Source organism: Anopheles moucheti, chromosome X, assembly GCF_943734755.1.
Source record: "Anopheles moucheti chromosome X, idAnoMoucSN_F20_07, whole genome shotgun sequence".
In the NCBI taxonomy this organism is placed as follows: Eukaryota; Metazoa; Arthropoda; class Insecta; order Diptera; family Culicidae; genus Anopheles; species Anopheles moucheti.
In genome coordinates, this window is record NC_069142.1 from 15586216 (window position 1) to 15608307 (window position 22092).

Here is a 22092-nt window from a genome sequence, read left to right on the forward strand (position 1 = left end):
TTTAGCTTGATAACGTCCCACCGGAGCCTGGGAAACTCACTCTACCTCGCTCGTAGAGCTCGTCACTGTAGCTACTTTTCCAATATCTTTCCACACATAAGAAGATTTCGTCAGTTATGGACTCTGGTTGAAGTTTATGTCTCAGTGACTTGTGTAAGTACCGGAATTATACTAGTTCAATGTTCCAGTTACGTTTGTCATGACAGGGTTCTTGAATAAAGAAGTTGAGTACAGAAGAGACCAATTAAGAATTTGAGAGGTTGAAAACACCAAAATCCAATGTTATATGCATCCATCAAATATACGTTTTATTTTTTGTCCCCCTTTTATCGTCAATGAATTGTTGTGTGTGTTGCTTCTAAATGTTTATTATTTTATAATACACTACAATATTTCATCCTAAAAAGTCGAACCAATGTTTAACCAAAAGAAACAGGTTGCTGTACACATATGACCCAATTAACGATTGAGTTTCCGAACGTTTTAAAGTAACAAAAATTACATTTTCCATACGGCTAGCACAGGAATTGCACGAACTTTTATAACATTTGTAAATCAATATGGTTTAGGAACGAGAAGTGAGTACTATTTTTATCGATAAAGAAATATATAACTAGCAAGTAGTACGCATGCGAAGAAGTATGCATACAATTCAAATAATGCGTAATTCGATAAAAAAATATATAATCATAACAAACTATGAATAGAAAATTATCATTCCGCACGAACAATACTTAAGTAAACTGATGACATCTGTACGTAATGTAATGAAATAGTTACAATTCATTGTATAATATACGCGTTTTTTGCAAATCATATCATACTGACGTTCGTTTGCTTTGACATCAATGGTGTTAAATAATAATTAACAACATTCATACATACACGCAATATGTACAAAGTTGTGTCGGCCGCTTTCAGACGTAATCGTGTTTCATGAATTAAGTTGCGTACATTCACACAAAATGTACTGTTGTAATGGTTTTTATGCAAAGATCTCGATACCCAAAGATCATGTACAGCTCTGTTTCATTCCATAAGCAGAATTGTTTTTCAAATGCCGGAATTTCTTTTATAACCCATAGCTACGTTTTTCAGTTTTTGATGTTGCTGTTCTTGTCCTATTGTGATTTATGTTTTGGATTTTCCCGCCTGTAGGGGAGCTGGTTGAATGATAAAATTGTATATGCACGATATCCCCTATCGCGAACATCTCAAAGATATATCTTCACATCATTTATATATATCTAGTTTTTACATGCATTTGTACATGAACGTTGTATATTACGTAAGCTGTATAACATGTGTGCGTATTCACTATTTGTAAAGTTATTGTTTTGCGTTGTACGTTAGCATATTGCGATTGCGTTTTTGGGTTGGTGGCAGCTGGCCAGTGATAAAGCGCCCAAGACTCAGGAGGAATTGGGATGTATTAAATGAAGAGTATCCCAAACTTTCCACTATATATTGCATACTCATTGCCCTACTCTTCGTTCCCAGTTTCCATTCCATTCCATCGTCATTAACTAGGACGATTAGGTCCTTCTTAGCTTTACATTTCTTGGGTTTTGATTGAAATTTGCATTCCGTGTTGCAAATGCGTAAAGTTAAATTATGTTACTGTATCGGCGACCTACTAAGTCTTGCCTGCCATTTCTGGCTTACTAGATTTATATAACCACGAAGCCGGACAGTCAGTCCTTGCTACGGGGGATTTCTCCGTATGCGAATTTGTTCCGGTCCGTTCATGTGAAGACCGACGCCGCCACCATCATGCAACCAGGCCGCCCTGCAGTAGAATAGAGTATATAATTATTCCATTGACAGTATGAAGTTTATATTTCTTCGTTGTTATTCTAGTTGCTTTCAATTGTCCTACTCTACCAGCTATCCCCAATTTTACAAGGGCGGAGGGATACTTTTGACTATACAGTTACATAATTGTATTAAAAATGTTGAGGGATTCTGGGTATTGAATATTTTTTTTATGTTTGTAAGCAGGCTGTAGATTGTGCTGTTGTTTCTTTCTTTACTGTACGTTATGCTGATTATTCTACCATGTCGCACATTTAAAATTGAATTGCACAATACAACTCTTAACTGTAAGAGCTTTCCATAAGTCGAGTCGACTATTTCAGCCCACAAGCAAAACATATAAAAATAAAACCGAGACAAACAAGCTTAATCGAAATTGTTTGTTAAACCTCTAATAAAAAAAATTAAACTAAACAATTCTGTCTGTCTCAATCACTTCATCTTGCTGGTTGAATGGCCCTTACACTGTTATCAATTATCTGTTTCTATCACTTTATCCTGCTGGTTGAATGGCTCTTATATTGTTACCAACTGTATGTCTTAATCACTTCATCCTGCTGGCTCAATGGACCCTTTTTTGCATATAAATCGTTGCACATCAAATTTGATAGTTTGTCCTTTGCAGTGTATTGCTCTATACAATCGAAAAAGCTCCATTTTTTTATGTGTAACAGATTTGCATTACTTACAAAGTGTAAATAAAAAAAAACATAATAATCTAAACCTTATGCGTCCACTAGCGCACTATTGCACTGGTATTTCCTACGGTTTTGTAGCAGTCTATACGCATGTGTAGCATAACTTTTATGTCTTATAACAGCACCGCTTATTTCATCACGTTTTCCGATCTCTGCTGCCACCGCCATAATCATCTTCGTCGGTGTCTTTCGCTTTCGGTGGCATGTTGTCTGCAATGGCTTCCCGATTGAGAAGCTCTTTCGCCCTGTGCTCCCACATTAGTGGATTAGAGCGTACCTAACAAAAAAGAAACAACAACAAGATATGAGAACAGTTGGATGCATAATATCCAGTAGGTTCGTGTCAAGTAATTACCTTATAAGTATTCTCTTGCACGTATGTGTCTGGTTTTCCATAGTCCGGAGGATTAGAGTATGGGTCATAACCCAATACTGATAGCATTGGTGCAATGTCGGCCATATCGCGCACAACATCGCTGGGTATTTTCCCAACCCATTTGGAGAGGGCTTCCAGATTTACTGGCTTGATGACTTGGTCTGACGAGCGTTCAACTCTGCGTATATTACAGAATAAACAGTATTTTAGCAATAGCACACACATTGCACATGACAATACACATGACTAAGTGATCCTTACTTCGAGAGTGCCACACCGTTCTCCTTGTTGATGAACTCCTCATGGTGCAACACGGAATCGTTCCAGGGTATGTCGAGAAAGTGTAGTATCTTGCGCATCCACTCCTCTGGATGTAACACCAGCTGTTCATAGTACACCATCATACAACGATCGCTACCAATCTCTTTGCACTGATCGTGCATTGTCTGTATGGCCTGATTCCATTTGGTTAGACACTGCCGATAGCTGGTTAAATCGAAACCGGTAATGGTGACTTTGCGCGAGATGATGGAGTGTACGGTGGCACGGCCATCTCGCACCATGAAAAGGAACTTTGCCGCCGGGAACAGTTCGATCACGTACGAACCCATTTTTAACGTGAGCGGATCTTTGTTGCAGAGCCGTGGAGCTGGGTCACCGTGTTTGGCAATGATTTCTAGACAGAACTGAGCAATAGCTCCGTTTAGCACCTCTTTTGTGATGCCGGCCTCGACAAGCCGTACCGATTCTTTTTCCGATTTCATCCAATGCGAACGTAGTTGAAGGATGCGTGGTATAACGCGTGTTTCCTGTCCGCATCTACAAGACAGAGAGCGTAAAAAAGAGCCATTTAGGCGATAATTAAACAGTGTACAGCATTTTATCAAAATTAATTAAACCCTACCGCACTTCGGGATGAGCATCTAGCATGGCACGCATTAATGTGGTACCGGAACGTGGCACACCACCGATAAAGATTAACGGCATACTGCGATGATATCGGAAGTTGTTTCCTCCATGCGCACTCTGCAAAAAAAAAGTTACAAATTAAGTCAAAATTCGATGTCGTGTCATTCTGACTCTTTATTGGCAACACTATTATATTGCAGCCTACCAATACTTACTTGATCATCCCGTACCATTACACCGGCATTATTCGCACTATTTCCGCCCCAGCAAACCGCTCTCACGTCAGTCCACTTCCAGAACAGGATTATAACGGTCAGGCAAACGCCGATTGCAAACAGTAGCTTGCGACCTCGCAAGGTTAAACGCATGGTTTACAGTGCTTATGCCGAGCGTAAGATAAATCAAAACGCGTCTCTCGGTTACGTCGATGTAAGAGCTGAACCTGTTGTATTGCACATTGAAGTGAATTGTTAAAAAGGGGTTTACGTTTCGTTTCCAAATTCGATTGTCTAAAGAATAGTCTAACATACAGAGCCAATCAGAGTGAGTTCTTATCAGCTTTTCAAAGATTAGCGTTGGTTGTTGGTTGCTCGAGATCATACGTTTCGTTTTTTCTGTTTTTCTATATTCCCTGTTCGGCAACGAAGCGATCGGCTACCTCTAGAAAGTTGTGAAATAACTTGTTTAATTTGAAGTTAAGGCTTGGAGTTCAGCAGTGCACTTACCAGTGCACAAACACAACACATTTTTCCACTTACTTCGAGATGTTTTTTGTTGTCACAGTAAAGATGAAGAATTGCACTGCGTCGCGGATTGCGATTTGCATAGATATGTGTGGCGTTTCTTAATCTAGGAGGAATTTCGTTGGTGGTTGATATCCTAGGAACGAATACGTGTCATTTGCCCCCTTTGTCGTTACCGGTGTCAGTTGTCGGCGGAATTAAAAATGCTTTCAATAAAAATTGACGCAGTTGTGCTTCTAGACATGAGCATTTGAAGAATGGGGTAGCCAGCGTTACTATCACGGTCACTGTAGATTCGCAGTAAATGATTGCTAACCCCCGTTGATAGAACATTCATACTCGGCTAGCTATGGGTGGCAAGTTGCGTTGTTGTCCTGTAAGCGCCAGGCTGAATCCAATGGTGTGCCGAATCCATTGCATCACTAGCTATTAGTTGCCGTCAATCTTGAGGGTTGTAGGAAGACTTTCATCGATTCACTGTATTTGTTCTAGATGCGCCGAAAGTCAACCGCTAAAAGCTGATGAGTCGATTTAAAGGTATTATAATTTATTATGGCGATACTGTTAACGAGCTATATATGCACCCAGTTATGTGATAGCATTCGATGAAGTAGAAAAATGCCTTAAAAACCAGCAATTCAGCTTACAAGTGGATCATACGTGTTAACCGAGTATCCTACATGAACACCCCAGGCGACGTATTGTTTCGGGGTTTCGGAATTTAATACCACGGCGAAGTTTCTAGCGGATTGAAAGTATGGTGAGCTGATCGAGAATACAGACCGGTTAAAAACGTTTAGCAATAGCTGTCACTCCGTCCATTCGGAAGGTCTTCCAGTGACTTCAGTTCAGCTGTGGCTAGCGGTTTTGGACATCGTGCTTGTTGTTATCATCATGAAACACATAAGATTTCATCACACACGTACGTGACGGAATGCAAACAATAATAGCTCATCAAGATTCCGTATATACAACCGAAATATGGGGCAGTTATATCGGTTGTGTTCCGTTGATTGCTTTTTAATGCTGCACGAATTTATCTATATGTTCTTGAAAAACTCGTACGTTGATTAACGAAGAGATCGTTCTCCACAATTCTATAAGAGATAAACAGACAATGTTTTTTTTTTATAGAATAGTAACCAAAATAATCATAAATTAATTATAGTACAACAAACACAAAGCATCGCTAATGATAATGATCTAATAGCCATTTAAAATCAATGCTTTTTGTAGCTCAAATTTTATTAAATTCAAGTACAATAACCAGATGGAAAATTATGCATTGATTCAGTGTCAATGTTGTTATTGCTACAAAATGCAAATTTGTTACATCATCATAATGAAGTTTGTAATAATGCAATGGTGAAGCGACATTCGAATCAAAAGTCAACTCTATATAGATACTTTGATCTTCCCTTTCTTATTACTAGCTTACTCATAGTATACTTTGATCTCTGAGGATATAACATAAAGTTTTAGTGTACTTAAGTTCACTTCAACACCCTTATGAAATCCAAAAGATCTTTTGAGAACAGTCATTAATATGAGACATTACTGAAGAGTCTGAGAATCAAGGAAGCTCCATGAATGTTTAAGCGAATGTGAATAAATTTTTATAATCGAAATTCATATTCACTCACTCAATGGAAAGACTTATTCATTAATATAAAGCGAAATCATCCAACAATAGATCGTAGCAGCGTTCGGCAATGATACAGTCACATAACACTTAATGTATTTCAAACTAACTATACAAGCTATACAAACGATCATTCTACTGCAGCATATCTTCATCCACTGATAAAAGTGAACATCTAATTAATAAACATATTAAAATTCCCTGCTTTCAACATGTCATCCAGGGTGCCTCTCATCGTTAAAATGTCGTCACACTTTGGTTTTCATTCCACATTTACAGGCAGATGTTTCCGCTAATGCAATGCATTATCATGTTGTCGCTTGCTGCCAGTCGGTTTATCATTTTTACGCTTCGTTACATTACAACAGTCTGACGCATCTGTGGACGGTTTGTCGTCTCCATACCATGAAACACTTCCCTTATCATTCCCGTACCCGTATTGTAGTATGGTTGGTGTTGCGCGGAACGATGACAATACACGAGGGTTTTTGACTTTCGCCAAATAGAACACACATTTTTATATTAATAACATGTGCCCTATGACACTAACAAAGAAATAACAACCAGGAAAAATTACCGTATTGAAGAATTGGCGACAGAGTAGCAATAAAACCCTTACAACCGATCGCCACTAGAAATAAAACTAAATTCAGGGACTGCAAATAGTAAGCTGACGACAATTTATCAGAGAGGAAATTATTCTCTAAATTGAAACAAATTAAATTTTTTCAATCATGTTTGAAGCTTGAATTTTAAACGCTGGTGTGCTTTATTTCGTCTCGCCTGTTCTGTCCATGTTAAACACGTCCTTCGGATAAAAAAAACATGTACCCACAAGCATATTATACAATCTATCGGCTATGTTATTCCATTGCGCAACTAATTTCCATCGTAAAGTAATAATAGAAGAAAAATATAATATCCACATTAAATAATAGTGTATGTGAAAAAGTGAATTTAAAATACATTAGGAAAATAGTATTATTGCCTGTACGAAATTACGATTACGAATTCTTTTTCATCATTAACAACAGTTCATCATAATCGTATGTAACACATTTGAATAATAACAATAAAACGACCTGTTCCATTTTATCACTCAACATTTGGTAGTATGGTGTCGTAATGATGGGCGTTAGCATTAGCAAAGGTAGGAACAATTGCGCACTTGAAAACTCGTTTAGCAATACTTGATGGCATTTTAAATGTTGGCCATTTACTGTGTGTGTGTTCTCCTTTTTCTCATATTGTTCGTTATAAACACATGCATTAGTCATGAATTACATTTTGTTCTATGCAGTCTAAGGATGCTCTATAATAGCAAGGTCAAAGGGAAACCCGTATTAACCTCTTACATGCATTCTGTAGCATTGAATAATTAGAGAGAATTAGTCGGAGTTGATGTTTCTCCCTTGAAGAAATTAAACGTAATTGAGAGAAAGTAAGCAAAACAGAAATAAAATAATATTAAGAAAACATTCAAATTTTTATTTTTTGCTTTGTAATAACATAGCTTTTGTTCATATTGTGGACCATCAATTCTAACGTTAAAACGACGTTAGTAGCGTTAAAAACCCTACTAGCCAAACAGAAATCGTATCCTGGCCACAGACGTCACCGTAAGGTGCAGCTGCATCTAAAGACGGAGTTGCCGGGATCAAGGGTAAAAAGATTTCTTTGTGCTCCCTGGAGATTGCAAGCATTCGCCAAACAGACCCTGAACACATGCAAGATGTAAGTTAAAGAGTCAGTCAAGACCAATATCATCTGACCAACAATTCTCCCAAAAGGAGCGACTGAAGTTTATCGTGAAAAATGATCTTTGCCATCGTAGACTAATAATACTTTTAGATACCACAGATTTGGGAAGGAACAACTCGCTTTTATTTGAATCAAACGCTGAAAACTTACTTGTACACCCAGCAATTGAAAAATAAAAACCTTGTTGGGTTATAAAAAAAAAACTAGCATAAAACTGTTACCAATTAGTCACAACAGTACAAACGAATTTAAACGAAACGAAGATATTGGAAAAGCGTAGGTAGGCGTTGGTAACAGCATGATTTGTCTCCAAAGAAGCGTTAGGCAGACTAGTTAAGCCAACGGTGGATCAAACGGTAGGCGGAGTAGGCAGACCTTTCGGCGGTTTTTGAGCAAAATTGCTGTACTAGGTGCTACCTCTTCCGTGGATGCTCTCTTGGTACTATACATTCGGAAATCCTGGTGCAATTTTGTTTATGCTTTAAAGTCACAAAGTCGATATTCTTCTATGCATTTAAATTATCTAACCGTGCAGATAGACATGCAGCATTTTTTCTTAGAGCGAAATTTCGCAAAGTAGCTCAACCTTGCAAATCATGTTGTTAAATCATGTTTGAAGTACACCTCCCTAACACCGATAATGTCGTAGGCCCTCCTTGTAGGCACCGATGTAAATTATAGGCCCTTCTTTAAAAATTCCACCCAGGGCCTCCAAGGGGATTGATCCTCCACTGAGCTAAGCTCAGCATTATTCTACTCTTACGAGACAGCGAAGCGCAAAAAATAAGTATTGATAGCAATTATTGACAAAGTGCAGGCACGCTCCGTCTACTCTCTCGTCGTATGAATGTTCACCAAACGGCTAAACTCATTCAGACACATCCGGTACAGGCACACGTGCTATATGTTTTACAGTGATCAGAGCGTTTTGGAAAACAAATCATGTGTGCATTTTTTTTTCAATCAATATTTCATCAAATAAAGCAGTCATGTTTCTATAACGGCAGCGACGATGTCCCTACGGTTTAAAGCCTTTGAACGAAGAAGAGAATGAACACATTTAACGTATCACTGCGCGCATCAAAGTGGTGCATTTTAGCTTCACAAAAAGTGGGTATGCCGCCAGATGAGGGTAGTTCTATGTGAACGATCTAAACGAAGAGCAAGAACACGAAGAAAAGCTTTAACAAACATACGGAAAAAGGGATAGAACCATTGAAATAGGTGGTGTATGTAAACCAAAAGAAACATCCGTTAATCGGCGAATGGTGTGTGCCACCGTTAACGGTTTTGGATACTCGACACTGATTACGTATTCCGGGAGAATAGTTTAAGTTGCTGGATGGTTTATTTTCCCTCTGCGTAACCCAATCTGCAATGTACACTGTGTATCGTCTACATCAGATTGCTGATACTGCTGACCTGGCACGAAGGGACAGTGCAGCGCTCTTCTTTGTCATTTGTGTGGTGAAAAATCTTGCAATTTCTGAAGTTCTTGGCATTACTATCAATAAACATATTGAACACTTGGACTTTTAGGTAAAACCCTGGTAAAAAAATGTGCTGTACGGTACTCGATTATGAGAATAACTTAGTTGAAATTATGCGGAATTCCACATCAACGAAATAAAATTTTATCCAAATGATAAAACGTTGATCTCACATCTCACGATGATGATCGTAGCGATAAAACGCAAACATAACCCTGAAATCCGGTTACATCTTACAGCTGCAAGGATTTTTTGCTTCTTATTTTTTGTACGATAATGTGCGATAGACAAGCGGTGATTCTAAAATTAACATAACAAATTGTCATGTTGAATGCTCACCGTACACCTGTACGAACCAACTAGAGGTTATTTTGGTTTTCGTTTAAAATATTACTCTATACAACCGCATTTTTACACATACACAACAGAGCATCGGCTTGGCTACACATCTTCATACACCATAAATTGGCGCCGAATTAATAAGCTTATTATCCAGCTATTTTTAAGTCGTAGCCTATCAATCGAGTGTTATTACAGAAGTATAATTGATAATGCATAATTGAGATAATGCTAATAATTCTAATGGTAATGCTGATAATCATTATGCATTTCATACTGGTAAATAATGTTTCGCACTGTTACCAATCTGCATGCTACTATTTTGCTTTGATTCTTGAACGTAATTGAATAACGCAACTCAAATTGTTAAAAAATACATAACGAGAAAGTAAAAATAACAGATAACCATAATAGATAAACATTTATAGATACATAGATACGATATGAACGATCGTTTTCCAATAAGAATTTACTACAGTTATACGAATAGCATTAAGAGAAACATTATCAGAGCTTAGTAAACAAACGATCCTAAATATCATGAATTCCTGCTATTGACGTCAAACAAAGTTTAATACATTTTGGAGAACCACGATAGACATGTTTAACAATAGCCTTCTAGACTCTATAAGATTTATGAATAACTAAGGATGAAATAATCCATTTTTTTTGTTCCGTATATGTGGAAGGCCAATGAATAATAGTTATCAATAATACTGTAATAACTGTAATAGTTATTATGCTGTACTAAAACTCACATAGTTTTAACCATAACAGGATTTATAGCAGAGGTCCTTAGAAATTAAAGAATCTTTGAAACGACTTTTCATGATTCAAAGGATTCTTTTCAGAAGTTTAATATGAGTGACTACAGTAACAGAGTCATTGAGCGCAACATTAAATCATCCATTTAACTAACAAAAATTAAAGAAAGGGTTTAATTCAGGGACTATAAAATAAAAGAAGGCACTGGTATCATTAATACTTTGGAAGTTCATAGGTTTTTAAAATTTCATAATAAAATATTTGATAATTATCGACGATTCATAAATTCTCAGAGATTCTGGAATCTTTTGTGAGATAACTCATAACTCGAATGATTCTTTAAACAAAATTCATATGAAAGAATTTTCTAAAAGGATCTGTTAAATGCAACATTCGATAACGCGCAACCAAACCTAATTTTACAAGGGTTCAATCAGTCTCGCGGTGATTATATTGTAGCCAGACGAGAATCATTGTTACTGTAAAGATACCATGGTAAGCAAATGATGAATGGAACATAAAGCCAAACCGCTATCTGCCACGGTAGGTCGATAAGAATTCCTTTCCTGAGAACAAAGCGAACTTTGCCAACGGGCGAACACAAACACTAATGCACGAAACAGACGCATTTAATGGGTATATGGGGAAAATGTTTCCCTACAAATCAGCATCCCGGTTGTGTTTATATCGAATGCCGGATTGTTTTGTTGGGTTTTTTTTAACGTATATTGCTCGCTTACATTTTACCTATACTCAAACTACGGTGGTATGCACGCACGCGCATTACAATGTCTCCAAACCACCCACACGTTGTCATACTATCACTTTTGCATGCCGTGCAAATCGATGTAGTCTAGGAGACACGAAACCTTCACAGCCTGCTGGTAGAATTGTACACAACTAGAATGTTTCAGTTATTCACAGGCACTCTTTTACTTTCTAACAAGGCTCGCAGCCCGCAGTTTGTACAGGCATCTCCATTGGTTCATTTCCAGGTTCCATGGATAGATGTAACCGACTGTAGTCACTCGAACCGCCAGCACTTGTTGGCAACGAAAAATAATTTGTTTTTAATTGACAGAAAATTGAAAACCCCTTCTGGATCGCAACTTTCCTTTCTGTTCCATGAGTGCACCACCATCGAGGTACCAAAATGTTGGCATGTAAAATGTATTCTGACAACGTTGAAGAATAGACATTCACAGATGTAATAGCAGCATATTCTTACATTACCCAGGAACATTTGCTAGATCTTTAGTGCAAATGCGCTATCGGATGGCAGTGCGTTGTTCCTGGGGCTGTTCTTTGGCAAAACCATTTCCCAGAATCTGTTAACTACGCTCCCAGACATCGTTGAACAAATGTTAAAATAATGGGAATGAGTATTGTGGGGGTATGCTCCACAAGCAGGCTCAAATTTAAATAGCAAACTACGCTCCCGGGCGATCAATTAGCGGACGGCGCGTGACGTCTCAAAATGGAGGTCAAGCACCCCAAGAACCTGGCCTGAATTTGGCGGTTAGCGTGTGGCATTGAAGCAGAGTCGAGATTCAATATTTCATGAATGAGGTTTGCTGATAGCAATTTCAGCTGTCCGTTGTGCAATAGCGATTCATCTGTAGAGCTCGTTACTACCGCCGCGTGTGCGGTTCGATTACATGCTCCATGCACAGCAAATAACATTACATGCTATCGGCTGGCAGTGCCAGGTTTGGGTCGGTGATACACATTTGCTTAAAAGAACTATTCCCGCACAACGAACCACGAATCGAGCCATCCCACCTGTACTAGCATAATGGCTAACATATTCTCATTTTGCATTGGATTCGTCTTCTGTTCGCCCCCGCGCAAAGTTCTTCGATTGCTTAGCATCATCCAGTTTTTTACAGCTTATGCAGTGAGAAAACGACGAATTCTGGATGAAGGTGTATTATTGATAAGGGTTGCATCAATGTGCATTATTCGTTAGCAACCCTACATTTGATCCTTCCCTTCGTTAAGGATCATCTATACCAATTTTTAATGATTTCATTCAACATCATTTATGGACTTTACATACCGTTGCAAGTTTGTTGTTCCCTTGTATTCTGTTTGATTGCAGCCGGGGATATGACAGTTGCTGTTGTTTGTTCCGGTGCGGCCGTTTTTATCGTTTGATCGAAGCTCCCATCTGTACCATCGGCGCATGTTACTACACCCCCAAACAATCTTTGCACTGATATCTCCGCTAGATTCTACGAACTTAGACGGACGCTACGTTTTACAAATAAACAAAACTAAACACACTACCAACGATTCACCAAAAACTGCACTCGAGAGGCTGGACGGCAGGATCGAACTCTCGTAAGCGCATCTTGCGTACGACGTGTGCATGTCGGTGGAAAATAATGAACAGGGCTGTCAAACTTTTGTTGAAAAGGTTGTGCATAAATTAAGATGGTATAGGTAATGTGGCTTTATTGATCAGATTCTTAAATAAACATAGAAACGAAAAATAAAATTTAAATGCAATAATAAATTATTTGTAATATGAAACATCCACTCAAGAACTCCTTTTCAGAAATTATAATATTTGATGGCTCAGACCAAAGTGGGTAAAGAGACTAGGTGGGCTCATCCCTAACGATTTGACAACCGCGCTATGAAAAAAAAGTAGAAATGGTTTGACAGTTCGCGGTACGGTCACTTGAGAGTGTGTGTGTGTGTGTGTGTGTTATCGTTCTGAATGATATTGCGTGCAGAGAGTATATTTTCAGTGTTGTTCAAATTCAAGAATTGTACCAAATCCAAGCTCTCAATACGGCTGATTAGGACCTATGCCAATCAGTTGTCGGTCTTAAATTACTTCGAAGTTTGCTGCCCGTTGATCACACACGGCTCAGGAAGCTGGACACCTTTATTGAACTGATAAATAAACTCGCAAAGAGTAGGGAAGGAGCAGAATACTGAATACAGAAACAGAAATAATCGATTCAAATTAGCAGGAAGAGCTTCAGGCAACACAATCAAAACAAAAACAACTGTGCACGGATACCGTAACGCGAAACGTCAAATGGGTATTTAAAAATGGCCTGCTGAAAAGAGCTATGAGCCCACCTAGTCTCTTTACCCACTTTGGCTCAGACGCACGCTGCGAGCTCGAGCGAGGTAAGAGATTTGACAACTAAATTTTCTACGCTTGAACTGTCATCATCAGCTAACTGCTTGCACCTGTATCCGGCAGAATAGATAAGCAAGATGAGAGAACTGGTTCTGGGAGTTTCAACACGTTGTTGCGCGGTCTTCTTCGTCTGTACGCGTAATATATTTGCTTGTGCGCTACAAATAAAGATGATAACCAGAACCTACAGTGTTCAAAACATAAACAAACAGCTGACCGGCATTTTGCTTAAGCGTTTCGTTTGGCGTTTGAAGCGTGTAACTGTCAAATTCCGGGGCTGAGCGATCTCTCGTCTCGCTCGAGCTCGCAGCGTGTGTCTGAGCCATGAAGATTTAACACTTGGATTTGAGAACAATGGTTTGGCACCTCTGATTTTTAACCCGCAAGACGTTTAGCATCGTGTTTTGAAGTCAGAATGACTATATAAGAGGTGAGCCCATGACATTTCGTTGCCAACCATTGTGCTTGCATTTTTGTTGACGTTTGTATAGGATTATTTCAAAGGAGATTGGAAATAAAAAAAACGGAAAGAGGACTTACCGGGTTTTACAATAGATAGGATATGGCGAGCCAAACATACTGACTCGCGTAAGTGAATAAGATAAACGGAGAGGTTGGTAGTGAAATCTAAAATGCTTTATTGAATCGCAAAACTTGGAATTGGTAACGCGTGCATAATTTAGTGAATTCCAAATCGGCTAGGCCGTTTACAGGTATGCAGGTTCAAGAGTAAAGATGAAAAACATTTACATTATTTTATAAAATTGTGCCAAATGCTGCACATAAAAATAATTGAAAATGTTGTTATATAGAAGTAGAAAAATCAATGCTGGTATTTAGTTTTTAGTCGAATGTAATAATAACATTATAATTTTTCATGTCAGCTCTTGAGCCCGCCAATGTGTAAATCGCATAGCAACATACCGTAGTGGGTTAAACATACCACCAATAACCTTCGAAACTTTTCCAAATCCCAGTAATCTGGATGATGTTCAAATATGTGTCACATCTCCAATTAGATTCCGTGCCTACAACAAATAAGGGTAGTTGAACCCTTGAGCCTTTAAACAGCGAAGTTATTAAGGAAGGCCCAGAAAACTGGATTCACTTATCGAACCGAGAGCTATTTAGGCTATATATATTTTACTTTATTCATGCTAAAACATTAAAGAATCAATTGCAAAAATCGTTCAACATACGTTTTTTTTTCTTTTGATAACTGTCTCGCTGAGCCACAGAACATCTGGCCACAACAACACACATTCTGCAACACACATTCACTTCGTTTATTACACTATCTTCATATATATTCTCTGTCCAATTATATCCCAACCACGCAGTTGCAGACGTTCCGGATGAGAGAGTTCCGTCGTAGTGAGATTTCTTGGATGCCTTGACAGCATCAAACGCAGAACTGGTAGTCGTTCCGTATCACTAATTTCCGAGCCAGCACCGTTAGCTGAAGCGAATCGCTATGAATAAATTGCACCAGTTTCAAAGAACTTTCAACTATCTTCATTTTCATCATTTTTCTTATGACGTTATGTTGAGGTACAACCGAGCATGTATAAAATACACCACCTAGTAACATTCAATAAATATTATATTCATACGTATTTACCAAGTGATTGAAAAACTTCCATAAAGTACAGATTTAGACAAATAAAACAATAAAAACAATCGTTAAGTATAGGGACGATAAGATAAGATTAATGTTAAAATCCTTCACAGCATCGCTAGGTACCTGCTGCTTTCTTAGGAAGTCTAATTAACGCGTCTACAGTCTAAAGCACGCTGCAATCGCTAGTAGTGCAGTTGTACTGCTTTCATACGTGTGCACATACGATGTTCAACCGAATGCAACCTTCGTACTCAATTTGTTTCCTTCATCTTCTGATCTTTCATCCCTATCGTTGACTTTTTCTTTTATCACAGTAAACATTGTGCTGAGGGCATTGTTTACGAAGTTTTACTAGTGATTCGTGCCTTTGGCTGGGGTGTTCACGTTTTTCGCTACGCTTATATTCGTATAAAGTTGTACATATACATCTATTGCATTTCAGGCACACACCGATTCTTAAAAACCTTCGCGCGCCTTACGGAACTGAGGACCTCCAGGAGTATCTTCCACACACGGCACTTGAACTAGGTTGAAGTATACTGATCCTGAAAGATATGGAATGTGTTTTTAAAAATGAATCCTTACATGCAATGGGTACGAAATGCCTACCCATCACTTGAGCTGCGGAGGTATTGGTCTGCTTAAGGCACTCGAATAACATGTCATCGCATTTGCAATGAGACCTGCATTTGAAAGAAAGCGTGCAACATTAGTTACCAATTATATTGCCAGTTGTGTTAGAATTACTATCGTAACGTACTTTGTGTAGATAGAGTTATTGCTCAGGTTGTAACGCTTTTGGTACGCTCGGACCTTCATTGGGCATAAATCGTGCGTACGACAACATCGGTCCATCGAGGCGTCCTCTCCAAGATCGTGATAGCTTTCCGCAATATCCCCGGTTCCGCACCACTTGGTACCGGGTATGATACCACTAAGCAGGGAAAACGAGCTCGAGTAGAAGATGCCTCGCTTACTGCTGCGATTTTTCATGATCATAGCCAAAAATCCACTGTTGTCGTTGGTGGTGGAACCAGAATTATTTCCGCTTTCCTCATCCGGCACATCACGCACGGGTCCCGCAATACGGTAAGCGATCGGCGAAGAGTCAGAGGCCTCCACAGGTCGGTAGCTGTTGCGCTCATTAAGCCGATCTATCTGTTCGCACTGCTCCATCAGCTTGATCATATCGCGGAAAGATATTTCTAGCGGCCGGTTTATCGTTGACAGATTGCGTAACAGTTCCACACCGTCTGCATCATTACTGCGAAGAGAGTAACAATCGAACATTGAGGTAGTTACAGTATATTGTACATATTTCCATTGGAGCTCCCTGGAACCTGGCTCCCATTGTACATGATAACCATTCTATGACAACATTTTTTGTGAAATCAATCCATCTATCTTGATGTGCAGATGTTACAAAACTCACTAGATCTCGATCAGCTCACATCCGATGAGTCGCTTGGCGGGTCCGAGCTCAACCACAGCCACGGTTTGGTCGTGAAAGTAGATCATCCGCAGACTTTCCACGTCTAAACGACGCTCGCTGAAAATGGGGATAATAGAAAACAGAAAGTGCAAAATGGCCATTAAAAACAGCGTACATCTTCGTCGGAAAGCACTGTCCGGTTCTAGTTTTATTTTGCTACGAGTAACAAAGAAAGCCCCTGTCGGGCTCTCAAGGAAAAGTAGACATGAGGATGAAAAACATTGGAGATTGTATTACTAAGTGCAGAGGGTAATAAATAAATCATAATAAATGCATCAATAAAGGGTTTATTGAACTAGAGGAACGATGGACCATTATATATTTATTTATTTCTTCCAGTAGAAGGCTTTTGCAACGGCAAATTAACCATAATATGTTGTAACAAGAATTGCATGCCAAATTAATTGATAACGTAGAGAGCTAGCGTAAGCTAGTGTTATAAAGTTGTGTAAAAAAGTGTAATATTGTATTACCAAGAATTTCAGTACTCTAGATTTCCTCTTCAGTATTAATCAGCACTCTGATAATGATAATGAACAATACTAAAACAAACACAGTGCGAGTCATGAAAGACGCAAAGTAAAAATCTACAAAACAAACCGGCTTTAGTGAGGTGGGCCCTGTGAGTCACGTACGGCAGCCGTCGCGCCACATTCGCATGCCGAGACTATTGGACGATGGTAGCCAAACATTGAAGCCAGTTAAAGTGAAAGTTCGCTGAGTTCAGCGGCATGTTTTCAAGCTCGGCGTGTTTAACAAAAAAAGAAGCACGACGTGGGATGCAAATCACAGCAAGCAATAGCGCAACAGTTTGCCTGATGGGCTTCTGCTTCAACTTCTCCCAAGACCTTTCTCTTCGGGCGAAGCGCTGCCTATTAATTATCGCAATTGTCGAAAGGGATGCATGGTAAGATGCGCACTCGGCGCAGAAAACTACGCTAATTTGATTTTAATTATTTGCTTTTCTCCAAGACACGTTCCCTCTTTTAAGTTTTGTTAGTAGTGCACTTTTCCAAGGTGTTTGACTGTTGTTTGAAATTACCACGCCACGTTGACACCAACTCCCAAGCTCATGCTGAATGATGGGTATTTAACATGCGGTGTAGTGTAGTTTGTTGCAATACACGCCCCTCGTGTCATTGGAAAACTGGCGTCTGCTCATTACCACAGTTCAGCTTCAGCTATGCCATGGCCAATGAGTTATGATTGCACTAAGTTGCTGTCAGGCTAAATATTTAGCAGCTCTTAAAATCCTTGCGGTGAGAGGGGAAGGGGGGGGGGGGGGGTGGTGGGTGAAAGGAAAGGGTGGGGAGGAGGGACCGGATGTTTGTTACATTCGTCATAAATCTTTCTCTTTTTCTTCGCGTTTCCGATCTGGCTTTCTTTTTACCTGTAAGTTTTCATAGCATCCATTAGGCGACGCTCGACGATGTGCGTGAAGCCGGGAATTTGCGACAGCTGGAATGGCAGCGTAGGTTTTGCGCGGGCAGTGGTAAGTAACTTGCCACTCAGAACACCGACCAACAGGATCAGCAGGAAACGGTAGCAGCGTGCCGAAGGTTTCCAGTAACCCTGCCGAGTCAATAGTGGCACGGAAGAGTCTTCGTTAGGCATCACTGGCTGGAAAAAAAATATAAATATACATTCGGTATCGCTTTTTATATGACAATAATTACGGCATATAGTTTTTTATTGGGTAAGCAGAATGTTAATTCTCCTATGCCGAAATTAACTTTTCTTCCAATTTTTTTCTAACTCCGTTTCCATTCTCCTTAATCCATTGAAGCCTACATTGATCTAATCCTGGTCTCTAACGATCAAGTTAGATGCATGATTTTGAATCTGCTAATCTTTAAGTTCCTTTAGTATCCTAAATTCATCCATAATAGCAAATATCAAACAAACAGATGAGTCATCCGAGAAGTAAACTTTTTCGAGGTGATCTGCAAGATGTTGAGCAATCTTTGTGACATTATTTTCTTCTTGGAAAAAAATCGACTTCTCCGAATTGCATGGTGGGCGACTTTGACCTTAATATACGTTAATATACGAGACTCGAACGAGGTACAAGCCTCGAAAGGTTTATCCAAAATCGCCACATTTCACAATTTGAAAAACGCTTAGTTGTATGGTTTGTTGAAGATAAAATTAATATAAATTTCACAAAAATACCTTGCGTGCTAATAACCAGTCACGTGAGAGTCAAGTTATCAACAAACCGTGCGCATTGATTAAAACCACTTAAAGAACGTCATGCAGTGGTGCAATACGGGACGAAAAGCAAAGAGAAGCTTAAAACCGATAACATTAATTTAGTTGCATACATACGATGTATTATGGGGAGTCGATAGGAGGAGTTGTCTTACTGGTGGACGATCTCATAATCATGACTATGCAACACATCTGTTTTGCAAACAAGCTATGCTTGCGTTGATGTCGATGTTCAAGTAGATCGATGTTCAGTCGAGCGTTGATATATTAGCTGTATCTAGCAAACTAAGATTGAGCAGGCCCAGAGGCGTATTTGGTAGCGGTGCCGGTCTTCACGCGACAGGACCGGTCCAAAACCTCATCCCCAGACCAATATCATCCCGTAATTGCTGGTAAATAAAGTCAAAGAAAGACAAAAATGGCAGACCTATAAACCTCTTGAGCTTGTTATGCCGGTAAAAGGGAATAAAGCAAACAAAGAACCAAATAATCAACAATTAACAATTAAAACAGTTGCTAAGTTGTAGTGAACCAATATTCATAAGCACTCATGTCGAATGCAAAACATTAGTAGATAGCATATGTAGAAGAAAACAAAAATACATTTTCGATTAATGTTTGTAATGACTGCGGACACGTGTTTATTACATGTTAACACTCACCGTAAACACATGTCAAGACGATGGTCTTCTGTTGCTACCGCTTACTATGATTAAGTTTGTCAATGTGCGTGCTACAGTTACTCTTTTTGTGGATACGTTACTGATTACATTACACGATTAGGCAGAAGAGGTTCCACTATTTTACTACTAAATGATATAAACAATACTTTGAAAGTATCCAAATGATTCGTGAGAAAAAAATAACCTACATTTACGAAGCGCCTTGTAAAACACAACCATATTGAATATCGGTCGGGAACGCTAGGAAAGAAAACACAGCCTGCGCGCCTTAAATCCTTCTCGAAACATTCGAAAACCGCACAATGGTCCGACTGACAAGAAGGTCACTGATAATTGCCAGACAACAACCACCCTCCTTACCAATTCCACGCATCGAACCATCCCTGCACGCATTTTTTTTTGTTGCTTTCCGCGAATACACTGCTTGCTGCCCTCGTTATTTCTACCCCTTCTCAGTGGTGAATATTGTGGTCCGATGCCTACCATCGCGAATGTTTTGCCAAATATGTGCAACGAATCGTTCCTTCTGCGATCAATTTTACACTGCAGTGTGGCAGCCCTGGACCATGTTAAAAGTTTGCGGACATTTCAATGGCAAAAGGGTCGTTGATCTACATCATAGGTCTATCATCACTAATTGCCAAATGAGCAATATAATCAGGTTATTTTATCCGTAGCTAGCTGTAGCTGTTTGCCTATACCATTCACATCACGTTCTCTATCTCCCATCCGTTTTGCATCAGTTAAGTAGACGATTTCGGCATATAAGCGTGATCAATGGACGTGACACAGTCGTAGATTTTATTATACCGCCCAACATGGTGCACAGCACAAAGCTGCCCACTTACCTGGCCTTCTTCACCAACTTGACGATTCTATAGGGGTTTCAAAGCACTTTGCTCAAGAGTGACACTTTGCATATTGCATATTGTACACACGTGTTTAATGTCGTAACAGACCAAGGTCTCTGACAAAATCAATATCTTAATGTCTCGAATGTCGTTCGTACTCCGCACGCAAACGAATTGTTATATGCAACATATCTTTAACGCTCATCAGGTTAAATTGATATACATTGTGCCGTCAGCAACGATTTGAAACTTTGAAAACCAGCACAGAAGCTTTATATGAACGATTGTGTAAGGATATATCACATATCACATCAAGCTTGACGTAAAGTTTACCAGCTATGAATGCAGTGAATGCAAAGAACTCTCCACAGGTACGTAACTACACATCAGCACCAAACGGCGAATAGCCTAACCGCGAAGATAATTATAATGATAGCGACACTAGTCGCAGAAACGATGAGAACAATCGTCTACCGTCATCATTCAATGCTGTTCAAGGCGATAATGTTACGAAACGGCACAAACGGCCGTTGGGTGCGAAGAAAACTTGGACGACAACGTAGTTTCTATCAGCATGTTTTTGTGTGTACATCGCACAAGAAATAGAGGCCTTCAAATCGGGGTCAAACACGCTAATGAACACTTAGATTGAAACAACTGTCCAATTTGGTTATTTGTTGCAAACAGCCCGGACATTTCTATGGATAAACAGTTGTAACATAACCTGTAGTTCGATTCCGACGATAGGCAACCATTACTTGTGTAGTTAAAGATCGCACAAGGTATAGTATTAGTATTGTGCTTAATGAATCTTTTGCGAAGAGTCATTCATATGAATCGAGTTAGGAGTCATTCAAATCAGGTATCGGCTCTTAAAAGATTCATATGACCCGTGGTAGTCTAAAGCGGAATCAAACTCTGAATCAAATATGCCCAACACTATATAAGTGTAGTTTACCAAAGTTCATAGAGTTAAATATTAATCTGAATTCGGGAGCCTTATTACAAGGGTTTGGATACTCCGCAAATAACCAAAAATATCAATAATTTAAATAGCAGAAATTAAATAAATTTACAAACCATTCACTTCGTTTAATGCTCATTTTAGTTCCAATAATATTTCAAAGCATATCAAACAATTATTTATACAATTTACCTACAGTTCATTAAACCTTCGAAGAGATAATCAATTGCGGATGTTTAAAATGCCATTATCCTACGCATTATGTCATGCAAAACACGTTCTTGTCGACTCGACAAAAGTGGTTGGAGAAGAAAAAAACACACACACGTGCTAGATGAAACATGCAATGTGAAAGTCGGTATCTGCCATGTTATTTACGTTGCTGCTAAGCTGTTGTTTAAGATGCCCGTGCGGATGAGCTTAAGACATGAAATGGGTTTATTTCGCATGCGTTACCTCGCGAGTCTTGGGATGTGCCTGCACGATGTTCACCATGGTACGTGAGTTTTAAACCATTTCGATCTGTAGATGGGACAGCCGGAAATAACAAGACACAAAAGCGCCGGTAAATT

At 39.2% G+C, this 22092-nt stretch overlaps 2 protein-coding genes across 2 annotated transcripts; both read right to left on the reverse strand.

Annotated features, from left to right (window-relative positions):
• Window positions 1-357: 357 nt before the first annotated feature.
• On the reverse strand, window positions 358-12871 carry LOC128306398 (protein-tyrosine sulfotransferase). Its single transcript, XM_053043906.1, has 8 exons — window positions 12598-12871; window positions 4557-5059; window positions 4329-4458; window positions 4014-4240; window positions 3794-3915; window positions 3151-3708; window positions 2869-3067; window positions 358-2790 (listed from the first exon to the last, which is right to left on the reverse strand). The coding sequence occupies exons 4-8, from the start codon at window positions 4164-4166 to the stop codon at window positions 2650-2652; spliced, it is 1173 nt and encodes a 390-aa protein (XP_052899866.1). The 5' UTR covers window positions 4167-4240; window positions 4329-4458; window positions 4557-5059; window positions 12598-12871; the 3' UTR covers window positions 358-2649.
• Window positions 12872-15775: 2904 nt separating this feature from the next.
• LOC128307109 (uncharacterized) lies at window positions 15776-18425 on the reverse strand. Its single transcript, XM_053044835.1, has 5 exons — window positions 18202-18425; window positions 16752-16868; window positions 16080-16583; window positions 15929-16002; window positions 15776-15864 (listed from the first exon to the last, which is right to left on the reverse strand). Exons 1-5 carry the CDS (start codon window positions 18423-18425, stop codon window positions 15776-15778), a joined length of 1008 nt encoding a protein of 335 aa, XP_052900795.1.
• Between the last annotated feature and the right edge of the window lie 3667 nt (window positions 18426-22092).